Consider the following 19,901-nt stretch of genomic DNA (forward strand, 5'->3'; position numbering starts at 1 on the left):
GAAAGTGTATGAGAATTGAAATAGTCCATTAAATGCAAATGAAACAACCCAAAAAAAAAACGTGAACTCACGGATATCATTACAAAATACAAAGAAAAACATGATGGTAACGCATTAAAACGTATTGTTTGAAATGTGAAGCAATTACCAAGAACACTCTAACTCAGCATGCAATTCTCTACAATAAATAATGTGTGCAGTAACAAAATTTAGTAGCACTCGAGAGAACAAGGTAGACCAAAGGAAAATATTTCCACACAAAAAGAAGAAGACAAAATTGAACTCTCAAATTGATTTACGATGAAATTTCTCTCTCTTCAATATCTGCTCTGGAGATGTCGAAATGAGCAAATTAATATCTATAAAGTATTAACTAATGCAACTAGAAGGGATATTTTTTCCAATAAATATTTCCACACAGGTTGCTATACTATTTTTTTAATAATACAAAAATGTAGTATAGTCACACAGCTATACGATTTTTGACATGTGGAGAAGCGGGTGCTTGGAGCCAGGTGGGTCCTTTTTTTTATATAAATAAATAGTATAGCCAAGCGGCTATACTCGGGGTTTAAAAAAAAAACACAAGTATGACCACACGGCTATAATACGGCTTTTATTATAAAAGGAAAATTTGCATAAATACCACCTAAACTTTTGGGCATGTGCGCTAATACCACCTAAACTTTGAATTTTTATTTTTAACCACCTGAACTTTGTAAAGTGTTGCAATCCACCACCTATATATAACTCTGTTAAAATTTCCGTTAAGTTTAATGGCATTTCCATCAACTTACTATGACTAAAAATAATTATAAAAAACAGAATTTGAAAATTAAAAAAATTAACCTAATTGCACCACACCTTCCCTAGCCCTACCCTTTTCCAAAGCCAATTCTCCCCCTCACCCTCATGGGAAATTAAAGATTCAAAACTCATTTTTATCTTTTCATACAAAACTTTAGGGAAAAAAAAAAATTCAGAAACTCATCCGTCATTTGGACCACCTGTGATATATACCATTTATATTATATTTAATTTTAATTTAGGTGCACAGGCATAGCCATAGAATGCTCATTCATGTCTGGGTCGATGAGTGTAATTAGGTTAACTTTTTTTTTTTTTGGAAGCTGCTGTGTAATTAGGTTAACTTTTTTATTTTTTAAATTCATTTTTATTTTTAATTATTTTTAGTTACAGTGAATTGACAAAATTGCCTTTAAATTTAATGGAAGCTTTAACAGAGTTAGACATAAGTGGTGGATTACAACACTCTACAAAATTCATATAGTTAAAAATGAAAATTAAAAGTTTAGGTGGTCTTAGCGCACAAACCTAAAAGTTTAGGTGGCATTTATGCAAATTTCCCATTACAAAAATATAGTATTGCCACGTGGCTATATTAATTTTGACACGTGGCAAAATGGGCACTTAGCACCAGACTGTTCCTTATGAAGAAAAAAAAATAGCATAGCCATTTGGCTATAATCGGATTTTTTTAATAATACAAATAATAATTCATTATTTTATACAAAATTAGTTTGAGCAAATTCAAGTCTCGAAACAAAAACACTAGCAATACAAAATTAGTTTGAGTAATTTTATACAAAGTTACTTTATATTTATTTATTTTTTTTAAACCTCTTCCGACGAAATTTCGTCGGCACAGCTCTATCCCGGAAAAATTTGCCAGATTAGATCTCTTCCGACAACATTACGTCAACACAAGTCCATTTCATCAAGACAACTCTAACTCGGCAAATATTTGCCGGCATAGACTTTTTCCTACGAAATTTCATCGAGAGAGGATTTCTTGCTTGTTTTCATATGTTAAAAATATAGAACGAGTATAGAATATTTTAACAGTATAGCCAGGCGGCCGCCGGCCCCAAGCGGGTCCTCCTTTTTTATTTATAATAAAAATTGTATAGCCACGCAGCTATACCACGGTCTTTATTATTAAAAAAAATAGTATTGCCTAACCGCTGAGAGGCAGACTTTTATTTGAAGCAAAATATCTTGCTGGAGAAGATTTCTCCGAGATCAAACCATTAATATCGATCCCAACATGGTCATCATTGATGTCATTAAACTCTTTGCTCTGGATGGTGTCGAGCTTTACAGCAAAAACATGATTGTTGGCATTGCCGTTGTTGGTCTCACTGAAAAGGCCAAGGTACTGGCTTGGAAGAGCTCCGGGAAGGCCTCTTGTTGGAGCAACAACGAAAGCCACGTCGTGGCCACCCAGGTCTATATATTCTGATCTAATAGCTCAGACAAAAGTGGTAGAGAAGGAGAAAAATGTGCCATTAGATGAGTTCTTGAAGGTTACAGAGTGGGGATAGAAGGCACGACCCTAGTTCTGTTTAATGTCGTTTGTAAGCCTCAAAATACCATTGGGTGTGACTCCTGCTATGCCGTCTAGGCAAAGGTTATGAGAGCTCTGGCAAAGCCATGTCACCTTCCAAATACTGCACAACTTGGCTTATGCATGCTTGGCCTAGCTGAAGGCTCTGAATGAGAGCACAACAGCCCAAGCTTCAACACCTATTCAACTTGGCGCATTCTTGATTCTTCATTGCAAGTTTTTGTATATATATATATGCATCAATTCAACAAGTGTGCAATATATAGGCACCAAAGAAAAGGCTAGGTCGATGTACGTAGCGGACATTGTCACTAATTACCATGAAAAATGATTAAGGGTATGTCTAAATACCTAGTACTGAGATAATATCTAATTAATTTTGTTGGCCTTTTATATAGGTATGTCTTAAGAGTAAAAATCTACCATCTTTGATAGCTTTTGATTCTCTTCCTACAATATTTCAAGCTGATGTCGATTTGCCTCCGCCGTCTTTGACATCTCCCTCTTCAAACTCCTTATAACACGCTGACAATCTTCAACCAAATTCCTCTCTGTAACCAACTGAGCTCTTAACACTTGCACCTCATGGGATTTCACAATGAGGCGATGCCCCACACTTGCGACAGCTGTCGCACTTTGCACACTCAGTGCCATGACATCACTCACCACCCGGTTATCATCCCTCGTTCCCAGCACGCGTGCATCCCTGCGAGTCACCAAACTCCTCTCAACTCCAACAATAACATCGTTGTCAAGGAGTAAAGAGTCGTTCACAATAACTAGTCCTCGTGAGGTAGCAAAATAGGGCATCCACACTAGTGCAGCCCCTTGCCCCCTGTTCGGTTCATTTTTACACATGATTTATCATGTTATTCGCCCATTATTTTGAGTTAGTTCTTGAAATTTTATAGCTTTTTACTTCCTTTTTGTGTTTTCATAGGTTTTACCTTGGTTAGAATGAAAATGAGCTAAAAGTGCATTATTGGTTATAAATTCTGATTTTTGTTCATTTTCGTAGGTCAACTTCTTGGCCTTGGATCAACATGCTCTGGTGCTCGGATGAGGTGAAAATCTTCATGAAACTTGTTCCAATGGATGTTAACTACAACATATCCAAATTTGAGCTCCATTGGACAAGTGTAGCCTATCCAACTGATCTAACAATTGATGCTGGCTCTGGAAATCTGTTTTGGGCCAGTTTTACTTTCACTTGGTGTTACCTCATTTCTACTTGTTACCATGCCTTTTGGTAACAAGAAATTACTTTGGTTAAGAGATATTTTCTGAAGCAATGAGCATCTTTGTGAAGACAAGAACAAAAACAACCCATCATGGCAAGGGGACAAAGGCTAAGGCTTTGGCAAAAGAATGTGTTTTATATTGAAGTATGAGCTGGAAAGCAAGGAGAGAGGAGTGCAAAGAGCATCAGCCATTGCAATCAGATTATTATTGAATTTTGCATAGATTTTGGGAGCTAGAGAGCAAGGAGCAACCAAGGGGAGGGGAGAATGGCATAACAATTAGAGAGAACCTTGGGGAGCCTTGAGGCAAGGATCCAAGGGGTTGAAGATGCATTCTCTTTCTCCTCTTTGTTCTTAGTTTCTTTCATTTTATTTGTTTCTTGTATTTTCTTAGTTTCAATGTAATTTCTTATTTTTATAGGGCTTTGGTTGAAGCCCTAAACATGATTACTTCATTGTTTTGATGCTTTGAGTTTATGAAATTTTAGATGTTGTTGATGGATCCTTTTCACTAATTGAATCATATGATATGTGTTGCTTCCTTTGATTGATCACCTTAGGTTGTATGCATGTAGCTAAAGTTGAGAAGTTGTGTAAGATACCCAAGAACATAATTTCTAATTAGCAACAAATGATAGAACTTGTAGGAAAAGTGAACATCATGTGAATTGGTTTCTTGACAACAATTGATGAATTTCAATTCACTAAAATAATCTATCCTTGATGTATGTTCTTCTTTGATTGATCATCTTTGAAAGCATGCTTCTTGAGATTGTTGGGATTGTGTTTATCTTCATATTTTCCTAAGCAACAAATGGATGAAGTAAGAACCATCCATGTGAATTGGTTTCTTGAATGCCTAATGTAAACACCATGCTATTAGGATTCTTGTGATGTTCATATTCTCTTTGAACTTAATGGGTTTTCCTTGTAATTGAATCGAAGTACGAACCATACCTAGGTTCGGTTATGGGGAGGGCACGAGTATTGTAGCACGAACCATGCACTCTACTTATTTTAGAGAGAATCATGCATCTTGAGCCACTAAACCCGGTCTTGATTGCGAACATCTTCATCAATATGTTTAGAGTTTATTACTTGAGTGTCCATGAATATGGGTGGAATTGTTTAGGGTGGATTCCGAAACCCTAGTGTTTGTTACATTTTACTTTCACTTTTTGATTTTCATTCTTGTCATTCTTGTTAAATTTAGAGTTCAATTACATTCAAGCATTAGAATTAGGTCACTCAAATCAAATCAAACCCCCCCTCCCCCCAAAGTGTGTTATGTGTGTGTGTTTGAAACATTGTGTATTTTCTTTATTGAATTCTGTTTATTTCTGTAACTGTTTTTGACTTTTGGTCCGCGCTGTGTTCTTTGTTTTTCTGTGCTGAATCTAACCGTATTAATAACTTGAAATTTGGACAAACGGTTGGAAAGTTATAAGTCAAAAACTGGACAAAGGTCGAAACTGGAAAAACAGAGAAACGAATCTGCCTAAAAACGACCGGTCGCTTTGTATTTTTTACTGTTTTTGGAATTTGGTTCTCGGTGAGTTCTTTGTTTTTCTGTGCTGAACCCAACCGTATAAAGAACGTGAAATTTGGACAAACGGTTGGAAAGTTATAGGTCAAACACTGGATAGAGGTCGAAACATGTTTTTGTTTGTGTTTTTCTTTGATTTCTTGTTTTGTTTCATTCCTTTTACATTTCTTTACTCATTTTCAGTTCCCATTTTGCATTTGTGCATGTGTGGTGTGTTAAATTAGTGTTCTTTACGTACTCAAATTAGAACTTATAGGAAGCCGATAGTTCCCCGTGGGATCAACCCCGTACTTACATAATCTATACCCCAATAGATTCGTGCACTTGCGGGTATTTTTAATTGGTTGTTTGTACATTAATTTGTGTTCAGTTAATAAATACAACACCCCCATGTCTGTGTTGGCGGAGCTAGGTTTAGATCGAGAGAAAATGGGAATGAAGAGGCCATTTTATTTCTGAGTTTAAGAAGATAGGTTTAGATCGAGAGAAATGGGAAGGAAGAAAATTGGTGGTGCTAGGTTTTTTATTTTCTGAGTGGTGATTTTTTTCTCCCCCTTGTTTCCTTTTATATACGTCCATTATGACATCCGTTTCTGATTTTTTCCGCATTCCTCGAGCTCCACACCCGTAGTTTCTGGCTTTCTACCTCCATGATTTCCGCTTCGTATTTTCCGCTTTCCATGTTTTATGGCTTTCCACCTCGAGCTACACACCTATGTTTTCTGGCTTCCACCTCAACTCACTTAATTAGAAAAAAGAAAGAAAGAAAAGAAAGAGAGGAGAGAAGATAGAAGGAAAAGAACGAAAAAAAAGGACGTGTGAAATTCTACTTATTTAAAAAATAGCTTGTAGAAACATTATAAATATCACATAGTGTAGCATATAATCACAAAGTTGTATGTAGCATGGTGGATAAGGTGTTAGAGAGGAATGAAAGTGGCAGGGGTTGAAAACCCCTTGTGTGTGTGCAGAGAGCATTGAAGAAGATAGAGACCAGCAGTAAAATCAAAGAAAAAGATTGAGCTTAGGGGAGGAGAACACGGGTTAAGCAGAGATAGAGCATGAGAGGCCGATACAAAGGCGGTAATACAGAGATACGAAGTCGGCAACACAGTGATAGGGCTTAAGTGGCCGATACCAAGTCGGGAACACAGAGGAAGAAACAGGGGTTCTGCAAGGGAATAGCAACATGTAGCACGGCAGAGAAGGCTCAGCGAGCGTTGACGAGGCTCACGGAGGAAAGAGAGATGGCTAGGTGAACGACGACGAGCGGCAACATCAACAAACAAAGGGAAAATATGGAAACCACGATAGAGAAAAACCATTAGAAAAACATGGGAAAGAGAAACCATGATCATAAACTAGGATAAGGCTCGACGAGCATTGACGAGGCTCGCAAAGGCAAGAGAGATGGCTCGGCAAGAGAGACGGTGCGACGGAGACAAAGAAGTGGAGAGAGATTTCAAGAGAAAGAGATAAATCAATGATAAAGAGGTGTGGTCTCTGAGGGAAAACAGAAATATGGCCATCATGTCAAGAGACGAACATAGATGAGGAGTGGGACTAGGTATCTGAGGAGTGGAAGAGGCACTGGGCTATGGAGGAGAGGCTGGATCGTGGTCTTTCGAATACCCAATGGCTTGTTTGCTGGTCGGACACTTGTGTTCAACATGAGCCATGTGTAAGTTCTGACCATTGTCCTCTATTTTAGCTAGAATTTGGCTAAAATTTGGAGACTCTCCTGGAGATGCTCTTAGTTAGTTTTAGAAGTAGGTAATATGCCTATATAGACCTTACCAAATCCCTCACGTCCCAAAAGCTCCGTCTCCCTAAACTCTTTTGTTGCCATATATAACTCTTTGTATTTAAACCTTTGAGGCCCATACTCAAGCTCCCAATCTTCAAGCAGCTCTGCAAACTTCTTCTTCCTTCTTATGAAATAAATTGAACTTGAAATTGCTAGCAAAACCAGACTCAAAGACATACAAGCACACCAATGGTCAAAAGTTTAAATCTTTTTTTACCTCCTATCCAAGGCAGCTTGGGAAGTTCTGAGAGATCAAGTTCTTGAGCCTGCCTGGCCATTCATCTCAAAGCTCCAGCCTATAACATAATGAGTGTGTGGAGTGAGCTAGCAAAAGAGGAGAAGCCAACATACAAGAGTGGAAGATGGGCTTTATCAACATTGATTGGACCCAAAGTGATATTGGTTTGCTTCTGGATACCATCATACTCCGCCCAAACTTGCATTGGTTGACCACTGACAAGGGTCAAGTTTCGGAACCCGCCAGTGTTTGGAGAGTAAGATTAGCAGACAAGAAACCATTGTAGGTGAAACTAGCATCTTCAGGTGCTGTTATAGCTAGGCTTACTAGGAGCAGGATGGGCAACATTACTGTGACAAGCTTGAAAAACATGGCTATTATTTCTAATTCTCTGCCAACTTATCTATGATCTTTATCTTCACATACTTATTGGGGTAAGTCTTTCTTGTAAAAGTGTACAACTCTCCGGAACCAAGCCATAGAATAGTAATTCAATCATCACAAAGTTAGAATATGAGTCAAGTTGGTATAGTTGTAATGTATTCAAAGACCAATGGATTCATTTTGTTAATTAATGAAATATCTGAGATCAGTGGTTCTAGAACTTTCTCTCTCAGTTGTTTTGATTCTCTCATTTTCTGTCTATCCAAACACTTGTAGTTGTGACTTTCATCATTTCCAATACCCTATGCATCAAATCATCGAGTATAACCACAAAAAATAAAGCACAACTCAATGAAGCTGAGCTGACCCTGTATTCTATTGTATTTGTTAACTGACACAAATTAATGTGCAAACAACCAATTAAAAATACCCGCAAGTGCACGAATCTATTGAGGTATAGATTATGTAAGTATGGGGTTGATCCCACGAGGAACTATCGGCTTCCTACAAGTTCTAAATTGAGTACGTAGAGACCACTTAATTAACACAACACAAGAAGCAAAAAGGAAACTAAAACACGAGTAAAGAACGGTAAAAGAAAGGAAACAAAACAAGAAACCAAAGATAAACACAAACTTCACGTTTCGACCTCTGTCTCATTTTTGGCCTATAACTTTCTAACCGTTTGTCCAAAATTCACGTTCTTTATACGATTGGATTCAGCACAGAAAAGAAAAAGGAACTCAAGTGGACCAAATTCCAAAAACAGTGAAAAATACAGAGAGACCAGTCGCTCAAACAGTGGCGACTGGTCGTTTTTAGGCATATTCATTTCCTCTGTTTTCAGTTTTGACCTCTGTCCAGTTTTTGACCTATAACTTTCCAACCGTTTATCCAAATTTTAAGTTCTTTATATGGTTGGATTCTGCATAAAAAATAGAAGAACTTGTGTGGACCAAAAGTCCAAAACAATTACAGAAACAAACAAAATTCAATAAAGAAGACACACAACGTTTCAAACACACACACACACATTTGGGGGGGGGGGGGGGGGGGTTTGAGTTGGTTTGAGTGACATATTTCTAATGCTTGAAAGTAAATGAACTCTAAATTTAACAAGAGTAGAAGGAATGAAAATCAAAATATGAAAGTACAAAGTAGCAAACACTAGGGTTTCGGAATCCACCCTAAACAATTCTACTCATGTTCATGGACACTCAAGTGATGAACTCTAAATGTGTTGATGAAGATGTTCGCAATCAAGATCGGGATTAGTGGCTCAAGACGCATTGATTCTCTCTAATATACGTAAAGTGCAGGGCTAGTGCTACAATATTTGTGCCTTCCCTATAACCAAATCTAGGTGTGCTTAGTACTTCGATTCAATTACAAGAAAAACCCATTAAGTTCAAAGAGAATATGAACATCACAAGAACCCTAATACATGATGTTTACATTAGGTATTCAGGAACCAATTCACGTGGATGATTCTTACTTCACCCATTTATTGCTTAGGAAAACATGAAGATACACATAATCCCAACAACCTCAAGAAGCATGCTTTCAAATGTGATCAATCAAAGAAAAACATACATCAAGGATAGATTATTTTAGTGAATAGGAATTCATCAACAATATCTAGAAATTCACAAACTCAAAGCATCAAAACAAAAGTGTAATCATGTTTAGGGCTTCAACCAAAGCCCTAGAAAAATATGAAATTACATTGAAACTAAGAAAATACAAGAAACAAATAATGAAAGAAACTAAGAACAAAGAGGGGAAAGAGAATTGCATCTTCAACCCCTCTTGGATCCTTGCCTCAAGGCTCCTCAAGGTTCTCTCCAATTGTTATGCCATTCTCCCCTCTCTTCCTCTCCAAAAACCTGCTCTCTTCCTTTAGCTCTCTTCTTCTACTCTTCAAAATCTGCCCCAAAAATGAATTCCCACGTTCAAAGGCTGATGCAAGATGCCTCTCATCATTCCTCATCCCTCTTCCCTCTCTCTCCTCCTTTCCAACCCCTTTAGCATTTGTCTCCTCCTTGTCTCCTTGCCATGATGGGTTTTTGTCTTCACATAGATGCTATTTGTCTCAGAAAATTCCACTTAACTAAAGTAATTTATTGTTACCAAATGGCATGGTAACAAGTAGAAATAATATGACACCAAGTGGAGGTAAAACTGGCCCAAAACAGATTTCCAGAGTTGTGGTGACATTTTGGATCAGTTGGATAGGCTATACTTGTTCAATGGAGCTCAAATTCGGATATGTTGTAGTTAACATCGATTGGAACAATTTTCATGAAGATCTTCACCTCATCCGAGCATCGGAGCATGTTGATCTAAGGCCAAGAATTTGACCTACGAAAATGAACAAAAACAAAATTTATAACCAATAATGCACTTTTAGCTCATTTTCATTCTAACCAAGTTAAAATCTATGAAAACACAAAAAGAAAGTAAAAAGCTACAAAAAGTCAAGAACTAACTCAAAATATTGGGTGAATAACATGATAAATCATGTGTAAAAATGAACCCAATATATTCTCACACTAATTAAATATGTTGTCTTTGTGTAAAATGAAGAGCGATCCAGACTGTCCGGTGCCTGCTACCTTACGCAACAAGTTTGAAATTTCTATGCAAATTGCATATTAAATTCATGAAATTTCTAAAACAAGCAAGTTTTTCCCTTTCTTTTTCATGATATTGTTGTGCACTTCAATATTCACTCCTTGGCACGAGTTTGTGTGTATGGAATTAGTACTTTTTGCAGAATTTTATTCCCACCCAACTTACATACAGATTGTTACAGTATTGATTTTTGTACAAGTTACAAAACTAATAAGTAGAGTCAACATTCTAGTGTGCTAGACAATCTTAATTGCTTCGAATCAGCGACCACCCGAGAGGAGTGTGGACTCTGCAGCATATGATGAATGTGAAAACCCCTTGCCCAGAGAAGACGAATATGACATTGCAAAATCATCAAAACCTTCATGGTGAGCAAAAGTCAAGCCATTTGAAGAGAGCCCAAGAAGAGAGAGCTCTGGCAAAGCAATGTCACCTTCCAAATACTGCACAACCTGGCGCATGCTTGGCCTGGCTGTAGGCTCTGAATGAGAGCACAACAGCCCAAGCTTCAACACCAACTCCACCTCCTCGGCTACATATTCAGAACTCAAGTTTTGATCTCTTGCCTCAAGAATGGCACCTCTATTCCAAAAAGAAAACACCCAATCAACCAAAATCAAATCCTGGTCTGGACCTTGTGCCTCTGTTGGCCTTCTTCCACAAGCTACTTCGAGCAAAAACGCCCCGAAAGCAAACACATCGGTGCTCGTTGTGGCCCGGCCTGATCTTATATGCTCTGGAGCTAGATACCCAAGTGTTCCAACTATATGAGTAGTTTGAGGGTCTGTTCCATGGTCATATAATCTTGCAAGGCCAAAATCTCCTAGTCTTGCATTCAATTCACCGTCGAGTAACACATTGCTGGCCTTCACATCTCTGTGAATCACAACTTGTTCCCATTCTTCATGAAGATAGAACAACCCTGAAGCCACACCTCTGATCACTCTAAACCTCTGGCTCCAATTGAGAGTGACCATAGGGCGGTCATAGATGTACTTGTCCAAGCTTCCATTAGGCATGTAGTCATAGACCAAGAGCAGCTCCCCTTTTCTTCTGCAATAGCCCAAGAGTGGGACTAAATTTCGATGGCGAAGCCTGCCAATACTCACAATTTCTGCAACAAATTCCTTCATCCCCTGTCGCGATTCGTGTGAGACTCTCTTCACAGCAATCTCAATTTTTGAGGAGGGTAATATGCCTCTATAGACTTTACCAAAACCCCCAGCGCCCAAAAGCTCCTTCTCCTTGAACCCTTTTGTGGCAATATATAACTCTTTGTATTTAAACCTTTGAAGCCCATACTCAAGCTCCCAATCTTCAAGTAATTCTGCAAACTTCCTCTTCCTTCTTATGAAATAAATTAAACCTGAAACCACTAGCAAAACCAAACTCACAGACATCACAGGCACACCAACGGTCAAAAAATTAGATATTTTTTTACGTCCTATCCGGGGCAGCTTAGGAAGTTGCGAGAGAACAAGTTCTGGAGCCTGGCCATTCATCTCAAAGCTCCAACCTAGAACATAATGAGATGTGACGAGTGAGTCAGCAGTAGAGGAGAAGCCAACATACATGTTCGTGTTAAGGACCATGGAAAGGTCATACTTCAAAGACAAGAGTGGAATATGGGGTTTATCAACATTGATTGGACCCAAAGTGACATTGATTTGCTTCTGGATACCATCATATTCCACCCAAAACTTCATTGGTTGACCACTGATGAGGGTCAAGTTTCGGAAACCGCCATTGTTTAGAGCATGATATCCCGCTGGAGTTGAGTTCACTGAGCGCACATCATTGATATCAATCCCAACGTGGTTGTTGTTGATGTCGCCAAGGTCGGGGTTCAGTATGGTGTCAAGCTCTACAGCAAAAATATGGTTGTTGGTGCCGTTGTTGGTTTCATTGAAAACGCCCAGGTACTGGTTTTTAAAACCTCCGGGGAGCCCTCTTGTCGGAGCAATGACAAAGGCCATTCCAAAGCCACCCAAACTCGTTCCTAATCCAGATCTGATAGCGAACACAAAAGTGGTCGAGAAGGAGAAAGCGGTAGCATTGGATGAGTTCTTGAAGGTTACTGGGTTGGGGTAGAAGGCATGGCCGAGTCCAGTGTCATTTGTAAGCTTCAGAAGGCCATTGGATGTGACTTGGGCTACGCCATCTAGGCTAAGATTAGCAGACAGGAAACCATTGTAGGTGAAATTGAGATCTTCAGCTGCTGCTAGGCTTACTATTATGACTATAACAAGCTTGAAAAACATGGCTATTAATTTCAATTCTCTACCAAAAGTCTATTAAACTAAAAGTCTGTCTATGTAAAATTCCCTTCTCTGAATTTCTTCATATAGCAAAATTGAGAATTCAAATTTGTTTTAATGATTATCTACCAAACATAAGCAAACAAGTTTGAAATTTCCATGCAGATTGAAAATTCATCAACTTGATGGTACAATGTTGGCATACCAGTGGTACACATTTATACTTGTAACTTTGTAAGTCATGGACTATACCCACAAAAACAAAGCAGAGCAGCTGATCACCTTGTTAACTTGGGTATGAGTTACCCTTGGGGCTTCATAACTACGAGTTTGCTCCTGTCTCCCTCTCGAGCTTGTTGCTGGATGATGATCTAGGAAGAGCCCAAAGTAAGGCTGTGCCTTGTTAGCTTTTTTCCTTTTCTGGCTTCGGCCTGCCTTGTAACCCAACAAAAAAAAAAAACATATACAAGAATCTTTGAACAATACAAATAAGAGATACATGTGACTTAGACTAGAAACTGTTGAGAATTAATGACTAACTCACTGCCCTTTTAAGATCTTGTTGTTGATGGACTTTGGACAAAGAACTCAATGATGGATGAGTCTTACACACACACACAGAAATTAACCAAGCACAAATGACACAAGTGTTTATAGAGGTTCAGCAAATTGCCTACATCCTCTTTGGTGATCACCTTGAGAAATTTCACTAATGAAGATAGGTTACAACTTTGGTTTACAAAGGAAACCCCCTTAGAACACTACCCTCACAATCTGTTTCTCTCACACCATTGCTCAACACCTTGATACACTTAGAGAACTCTCTTGCTCTCCCCTTAGTTTTTTCTGAACACACAACTAAAACTTCAGCTCTAACTCAACTTGGAATACCAGCTTCTTCCACTTACAATTATTCAACTTGTTTTCTCCTCTTGTGTTATCTTACTTCACCCCATTTCCTACACAAGCCAATAGACAAGAGATAAGATATCAGCTTGTCCTCCACGTTCTTCCCTTTAGTCACCACTTAGACTAAATGTCAGATCAAGTAGGTAAATAGAATCCAACTCAGCCACCTCCCACTTACACCAGAAAATGGAGAGTGATTTCTTTGAAATAAGATAACCAATTAGCCATGAGTGCTCTCCCAACTATCCAGCAGGTAGTCAACGTTCATTTAACTCAGAAGTGACCCACTAAGCCTCTGAAATCTTGTGGAAAGCGATAGCCATTGAAAACACTGTTGAAAACGCGTAAGAAATCGTCACAGCACGACTGGGACGACCGGTCGCCAGGAACTGGCGACCGGTCGCTTTTGGTTTTTCCTCCAGACCTTGAATCTGCTTCTAAACGACCGGTCGCAAATGCTAAGCGACCGGTCGCTAGCTTCCTGCGACCGGTCGCAAAGAACTGGCGACCGGTCGCTCGTTGATGTTGCTCCAGACTTCGAATCTGCTTCAAAACGACCGGTCGCAAATGCCTAGCGACCGGTCGCTTTTAGGCAGATTCAAAATCTTCCTTTCAGCGCCAAAACCAACCTTGTATCCTTAGGTGAGCCATTTTCCCAACAATCTCCACCATGGCGAGCCTAATACTCCTTGTGGACATCATTGCCTTCTAGGACATCTGTAATGTCTTGAGAATCGTCCTAATAACTCTCAAGAACTCCACCTCAATCTTTAGCATGTAACAAGATTGAGCAAGCTCAAACAATGCTTGAACTTAGCTGTTGTGACTGGCTTTGTTAGGCAATCTGAAGCGTTCTCATTTGTATGAACCTTCATTATTGTGATGTCTCCATCATTCACCCAATCCCTTATCCGGTGGTATCTCACATCAATGTGTTTGGACCTCCCATGGAACACTTGATTCTTCACTAAGCAAATAGCACTTTGACTGTCACTTAGAATCACCACCAAGTCTTGAGCTATCCCGAATTCCTTTGCCAATCTCATCAGCCATACCGCTTCTTTTGAAGCTTCCGTTAAAGCCATATACTCCGCTTCCGTAGTAGACAAGGCACTAACCGATTGTAACACTGCTCTCCAACTAATCGGTCCTCCACCACAAGTGAAGACATATCCTGTGGTGGATCTCCTCTTGTCTAGATCTCCTGCATAATCAGAATCTACATACCCCGACACACATGCCTTTCCTTGTTGTCTTTCAAACAATATCCCAAGCCTTTTGGTGCCCTTCAAGTACCTGAGAATCCATTTTGCTGCTGTCCAATGTTGCCTTCCAGGATTCGCCATATACCTTGACACCACACTAACGGCTTGGGCTAAGTCGGGGCGTGTGCACACCATTGCATACATGAGACACCCTACCAAGCTTGCATATGGAACTTTACTCATTTCCTCCTTCTCCACATTCGTAGAAGGACATTCTTTTGCACTTAACTTAAAATGCTCCGCCAAAGGAGTAGACACCGGTTTGCAATCCATCATATTAAACCTTTCAAGTACCTTGGAAATATACTTGCTTTGTGACAGCCACAACTTGCCTTCCTTTCTGTCTCTCCTTATCTCCATTCCTAGGATCTTTTGTGCAGCACCAAGATCCTTCATGTCAAACTCCCTTCCAAGTAATGTCTTCAAATTCTGGATTTTTGACATGTCCTTACATGCAATTAGCATGTCATCAACATAAAGAAGCAAAAGGATGAAGTTACCATCCTTGAATGCATGAGAGTACACACAACAATCAGATTCACATCTTCTATACCCAATCTTCATCATGTAAGAATCGAAGCACTTGTTCCACTGCCTTGGAGATTGCTTCAGTCCATACAAAGACTTCTTCAACCTGCAAACCAGATTTTTCTTCCCTGCTTCAATGAACCCTTGAGGTTGGCTCATGTAGATGTCTTCCTCCAATTCACCATGAAGGAAAGCAGTCTTCACATCCATTTGCTCCACCTCCATGTCCTCTTGTGCTACTATGGAGAGTAGTAGTCGTATAGAAGTATGTTTCACCACCGGAGAGAAGATTTCATCATAATCAACTCCCTCCTTTTGCAAGAATCCTTTTGCCACCAACCGAGCTTTGAATAAGGTGGCACCCTTCTCATGCATTTCTTCTTTCTTCCTAAACACCCATTTGCAGCCAATAACCTTGCGACCTTTGGGTTTAGGAACTAACTCCCAAACTGAGTTTTGGTGTAGAGATTCCATCTCTTGCATCATAGCTTCCATCCAACTTTCCCGTTCCTTGTTCTCAACAGCTTCTTGGAACGTGGTTGGTTCTTCTTCACTAGCATTTAGGGCATAGTGAACTGCATCCATCTCCCATCCAAACCTTTGAGGTGGTTTGATGGTTCTCTTGGGCCTGGACCGAGCTATAGATGATGGCTCCACCTGTTCTTGAGCCTCTTCTTCTTCTTGAGTGTGTTGTTGATGCTGCCCAGCTTCTTCCTCTTCAATGTCGGACTCCACCTCCTCCTGAACGTCTTCAGTTGGCAGTTTCTGAGTAGTCTTTCTTGACACCTTCTTGAGTGGAACTTCAAAGGTTGTTTCTTTCTCAACAACATCCTCCTTTGCCTCTGAATTCTTGACTTTGTTCATAGGTATGGTCTTCTCATCAAACACAACATTTCTGCTGAGTATCTTCTTGTGGTTCACTGGATCCCACAGCTTGTAGCCCTTCACACCACTCTCAAATCCAATGAAAATACATTCAAGAGACTTTGGCTTCAACTTGGATCTTTCATCACTAGGAATAAGTGCATATGCACTGCACCCAAACACCTTAAGATTCGAATAATCGATTGACCTTTTAGACCATACCTCCTCTGCACACTTGAACTCAAGATTTCTTGAAGGCGATCGGTTAACCAAATAGGCAGCGTGGTTAACCGTTTCTGCCCAAAAAGATTCGGGCAACCCTGCATGAATTCTCATACATCTCTCACGCTCCATGAGAGTTCGGTTCATCCTCTCCGCAGCTCCATTTTGTTGGGGTGTCTTCTTCACGGTAAAGTGCCTCTTAATGCCTTCACTTTTGCAAAACTCAAGGAACTTGCTGTCCTTATATTCACCACCATTGTCACTCTTTAGGATCTTGATCTTTCTTCCGGTTAGGTTCTCTACTTCCGCCTTCCACTCTTTGAATTTGGTGAAGACCTCAGATTTCTCCTTCATGAAGTAGACCCAAACCTTCCTGGAAAAATCATCCAAGAAAGTCACAAAATAGCGAGCTCCACCCTTCGATTTAACCGGTGATGGCCCCCATACATCCGTGTGAATATAATCTAGCACACCCGTGCTTTCTTCCTCTTTGTTTCGCTGCTTGAAAGCTATTTTTGATTGCTTTCCCATGGTACAAAATCTGCAGAACTCAAGCTTGCAACTTTGAACACCTTTCAACAATTTTCTGTTGTGTAGTTCCTGCATGCCCCTCTCACTCATGTGCCCTAGCCTCAAATGCCAAAGCTGAGTTTCATCTTCCGAGTCCTTGCTTGTAGATACAGCTGCTCCACCTATGATTGTTGTACCACACAACCTATATAGACAATTAGGTTGAATCTCACCCTTCATAATCACAAGTGAACCTTTTGAGACTATGAGTTTCCCTCCATTTGCTTTGAATGAATAACCATTCTTATCAAGAGTTCCAAGGGAAATGAGATTCTTACGCAACTTTGGAATGTGCCTTACCATTCCAAGCGTCCTAACAGCCCCATCATGCATCTTTACCTTGATTGTACCGGTTCCTTTGACTCTACACATTGAGCCATCCCCCATCATCACTTCACTGCTATCTTCTTTCTCATACGTGTCAAACCACTCCTTGTTTGAGCACATATGATATGAGCATCCGGAATCCAAAATCCAATCGGAAGAGGAACACCTTGAAGAATTAGCCAATGCATTTGTTTTAACATTGCTATTAACACACAAAAGCTCACCATCACTTTCCGTGACATCCTCCGCTGTGTTTGCTGCATTCTTCCCTTTGTTCTTCTTCTCCTTCCATATGGGGCAATTCTTTTTCCAATGCTCCTTTGACCCACACTCGAAACAACCATCTTTCGCCTTGGATTTGGACCTTCCTCTATTGCCTTTCTTGCCTTCACGCCTCTTTGAACGACCTCTCTCTCTGGTCTTTGCAACTAGACCTTCACCTTGAGAGTTTTCTCCCGAACGTTGAGTCATCCTATGGTGTGTCATGATGTCTTGCACCACAGGCTCAAAATCAAGAGTAACCTTTCCGAACATAAGAGTGGTTCGGAAGTGTTTATAGGACGAAGGTAAGGATGTCAACAACATGAGAGCCTTATCCTCCGGACTATAATTCACATCCATTCTCTGCAAGTCAGCAACACATCTATTGAAACTACTTAGATGTTCCATTAGATTTCCTCCCTCCTCCATCTTAAGATTCAGGAGTTCTTCCTTGAGGAAGAGTTTGTTGGACAACGATTTCCCTGCAAACATCTCTTCGAGCTTCTCCCATGTTTGCTTCGCTGTATCCTTTATCACGTTGATGAGCACCTCATCGGAGAGATAGTTTTCGATAGCTCCTCTGGCTAACTCGTCAAGAACTCCCCACTCATCATCCGTCATGCTTGCTGGCTTCTTCTCCTTGCCAACCAACACTACATGGAGCTGTTGTTGTGTAAGAGCTGACTTCATCCTTCGTTGCCAAAGAGTGAAGTTCTCCTTCCCTGTGAAAGGCTTTAACTCCACCTTCATACTTGCTGCCTGTGGTGGCTTCATATGCTGTGAACTGCTACCACTCTCAGCTTCCATGTCACTTGCCATCTTCAACACACTAGCACTCCAAGAGAAGAACTAGCTCCAGCTGCCAAACACAGCTCTGATACCACTTGTTGATAATTAATGACTAACTCACTGCCCTTTTAAGATCTTGTTGTTGATGGACTTTGGACAAAGAACTCAATGATGGATGAGTCTTACACACACACACAGAAATTAACCAAGCACAAATGACACAAGTGTTTATAGAGGTTCAGCAAATTGCCTACATCCTCTTTGGTGATCACCTTGAGAAATTTCACTAATGAAGATAGGTTACAACTTTGGTTTACAAAGGAAACCCCCTTAGAACACTACCCTCACAATCTGTTTCTCTCACACCATTGCTCAACACCTTGATACACTTAGAGAACTCTCTTGCTCTCCCCTTAGTTTTTTCTGAACACACAACTAAAACTTCAGCTCTAACTCAACTTGGAATACCAGCTTCTTCCACTTACAATTATTCAACTTGTTTTCTCCTCTTGTGTTATCTTACTTCACCCCATTTCCTACACAAGCCAATAGACAAGAGATAAGATATCAGCTTGTCCTCCACGTTCTTCCCTTTAGTCACCACTTAGACTAAATGTCAGATCAAGTAGGTAAATAGAATCCAACTCAGCCACCTCCCACTTACACCAGAAAATGGAGAGTGATTTCTTTGAAATAAGATAACCAATTAGCCATGAGTGCTCTCCCAACTATCCAGCAGGTAGTCAACGTTCATTTAACTCAGAAGTGACCCACTAAGCCTCTGAAATCTTGTGGAAAGCGATAGCCATTGAAAACACTGTTGAAAACGCGTAAGAAATCGTCACAGCACGACTGGGACGACCGGTCGCCAGGAACTGGCGACCGGTCGCTTTTGGTTTTTCCTCCAGACCTTGAATCTGCTTCTAAACGACCGGTCGCAAATGCTAAGCGACCGGTCGCTAGCTTCCTGCGACCGGTCGCAAAGAACTGGCGACCGGTCGCTCGTTGATGTTGCTCCAGACTTCGAATCTGCTTCAAAACGACCGGTCGCAAATGCCTAGCGACCGGTCGCTTTTAGGCAGATTCAAAATCTTCCTTTCAGCGCCAAAACCAACCTTGTATCCTTAGGTGAGCCATTTTCCCAACAGAAACATGGTCTGGCCTCTCAGTTTTGTAGAGAAAAATTGCATTTACTCCCACAACGGACATTGTCACAAATTAACAAGAAGAAAAAATATAGAGTAAATCAGAATCATATAAGTGGAAAATTCTTCCATTCAACTAGTTCAAAAACTGCATTCAATTTCCCTTCTAGAAATACATTACTGACCTTTGACAAGATAACCTCGAAGATACGGGACCACAACTTGAAAAACATTACAAGCTTGAAAAACATGGCTATTCTTGATTCTCAGCCAATGCCTTTTTGAACATATCCTTCATTGCGAGTCTTTGGATACACATCAAGTCAACAACTGCACCTACCAAAGAAAAATCTAAGTCGATGTAGCGGGACATTGTCAAACAACTTGACCGTCATTGTCACTAATTAGCTTTAATGTAGAAATTATGGACACTAACTGTTAGCTTGTGTGTGAAAGCAATAAATGTTGAGGTGTGAAACCAGGAAATATTCACTTGACTTGTGAAGGCTGCAGCTTGCAAGTTCCAGGCCTTGGAAACCAAATAT

The 19,901-nt window shown here is 40.1% G+C and overlaps 1 protein-coding gene across 3 annotated transcripts; it reads right to left on the minus strand.

Annotated features, from left to right (window-relative positions):
* Window positions 1-10,259: 10,259 nt before the first annotated feature.
* LOC110766519 (L-type lectin-domain containing receptor kinase IV.1-like) lies at window positions 10,260-12,989 on the minus strand. Of its 3 annotated transcripts, none has more exons than XM_088255447.1 (2): window positions 12,759-12,989; window positions 10,260-12,379 (listed from the first exon to the last, which is right to left on the minus strand). In XM_088255447.1, the coding sequence occupies exon 2, from the start codon at window positions 12,192-12,194 to the stop codon at window positions 10,479-10,481; it is 1,716 nt and encodes a 571-aa protein (XP_088111573.1). In that variant the 5' UTR covers window positions 12,195-12,379; window positions 12,759-12,989; the 3' UTR covers window positions 10,260-10,478. The 3 variants fall into 3 exon arrangements, with proteins under 3 accessions (XP_088111573.1, XP_088111572.1, XP_088111571.1); XM_088255446.1 differs by having other exon boundaries at window positions 10,260-12,384; XM_088255445.1 differs by having other exon boundaries at window positions 10,261-12,989.
* Window positions 12,990-19,901: the final 6,912 nt, after the last annotated feature.

Source organism: Prunus avium, chromosome 6 (genome assembly GCF_965620075.1).
Source record: "Prunus avium chromosome 6, drPruAviu1.hap1.1, whole genome shotgun sequence".
Taxonomy (NCBI): domain Eukaryota; kingdom Viridiplantae; phylum Streptophyta; class Magnoliopsida; order Rosales; family Rosaceae; genus Prunus; species Prunus avium.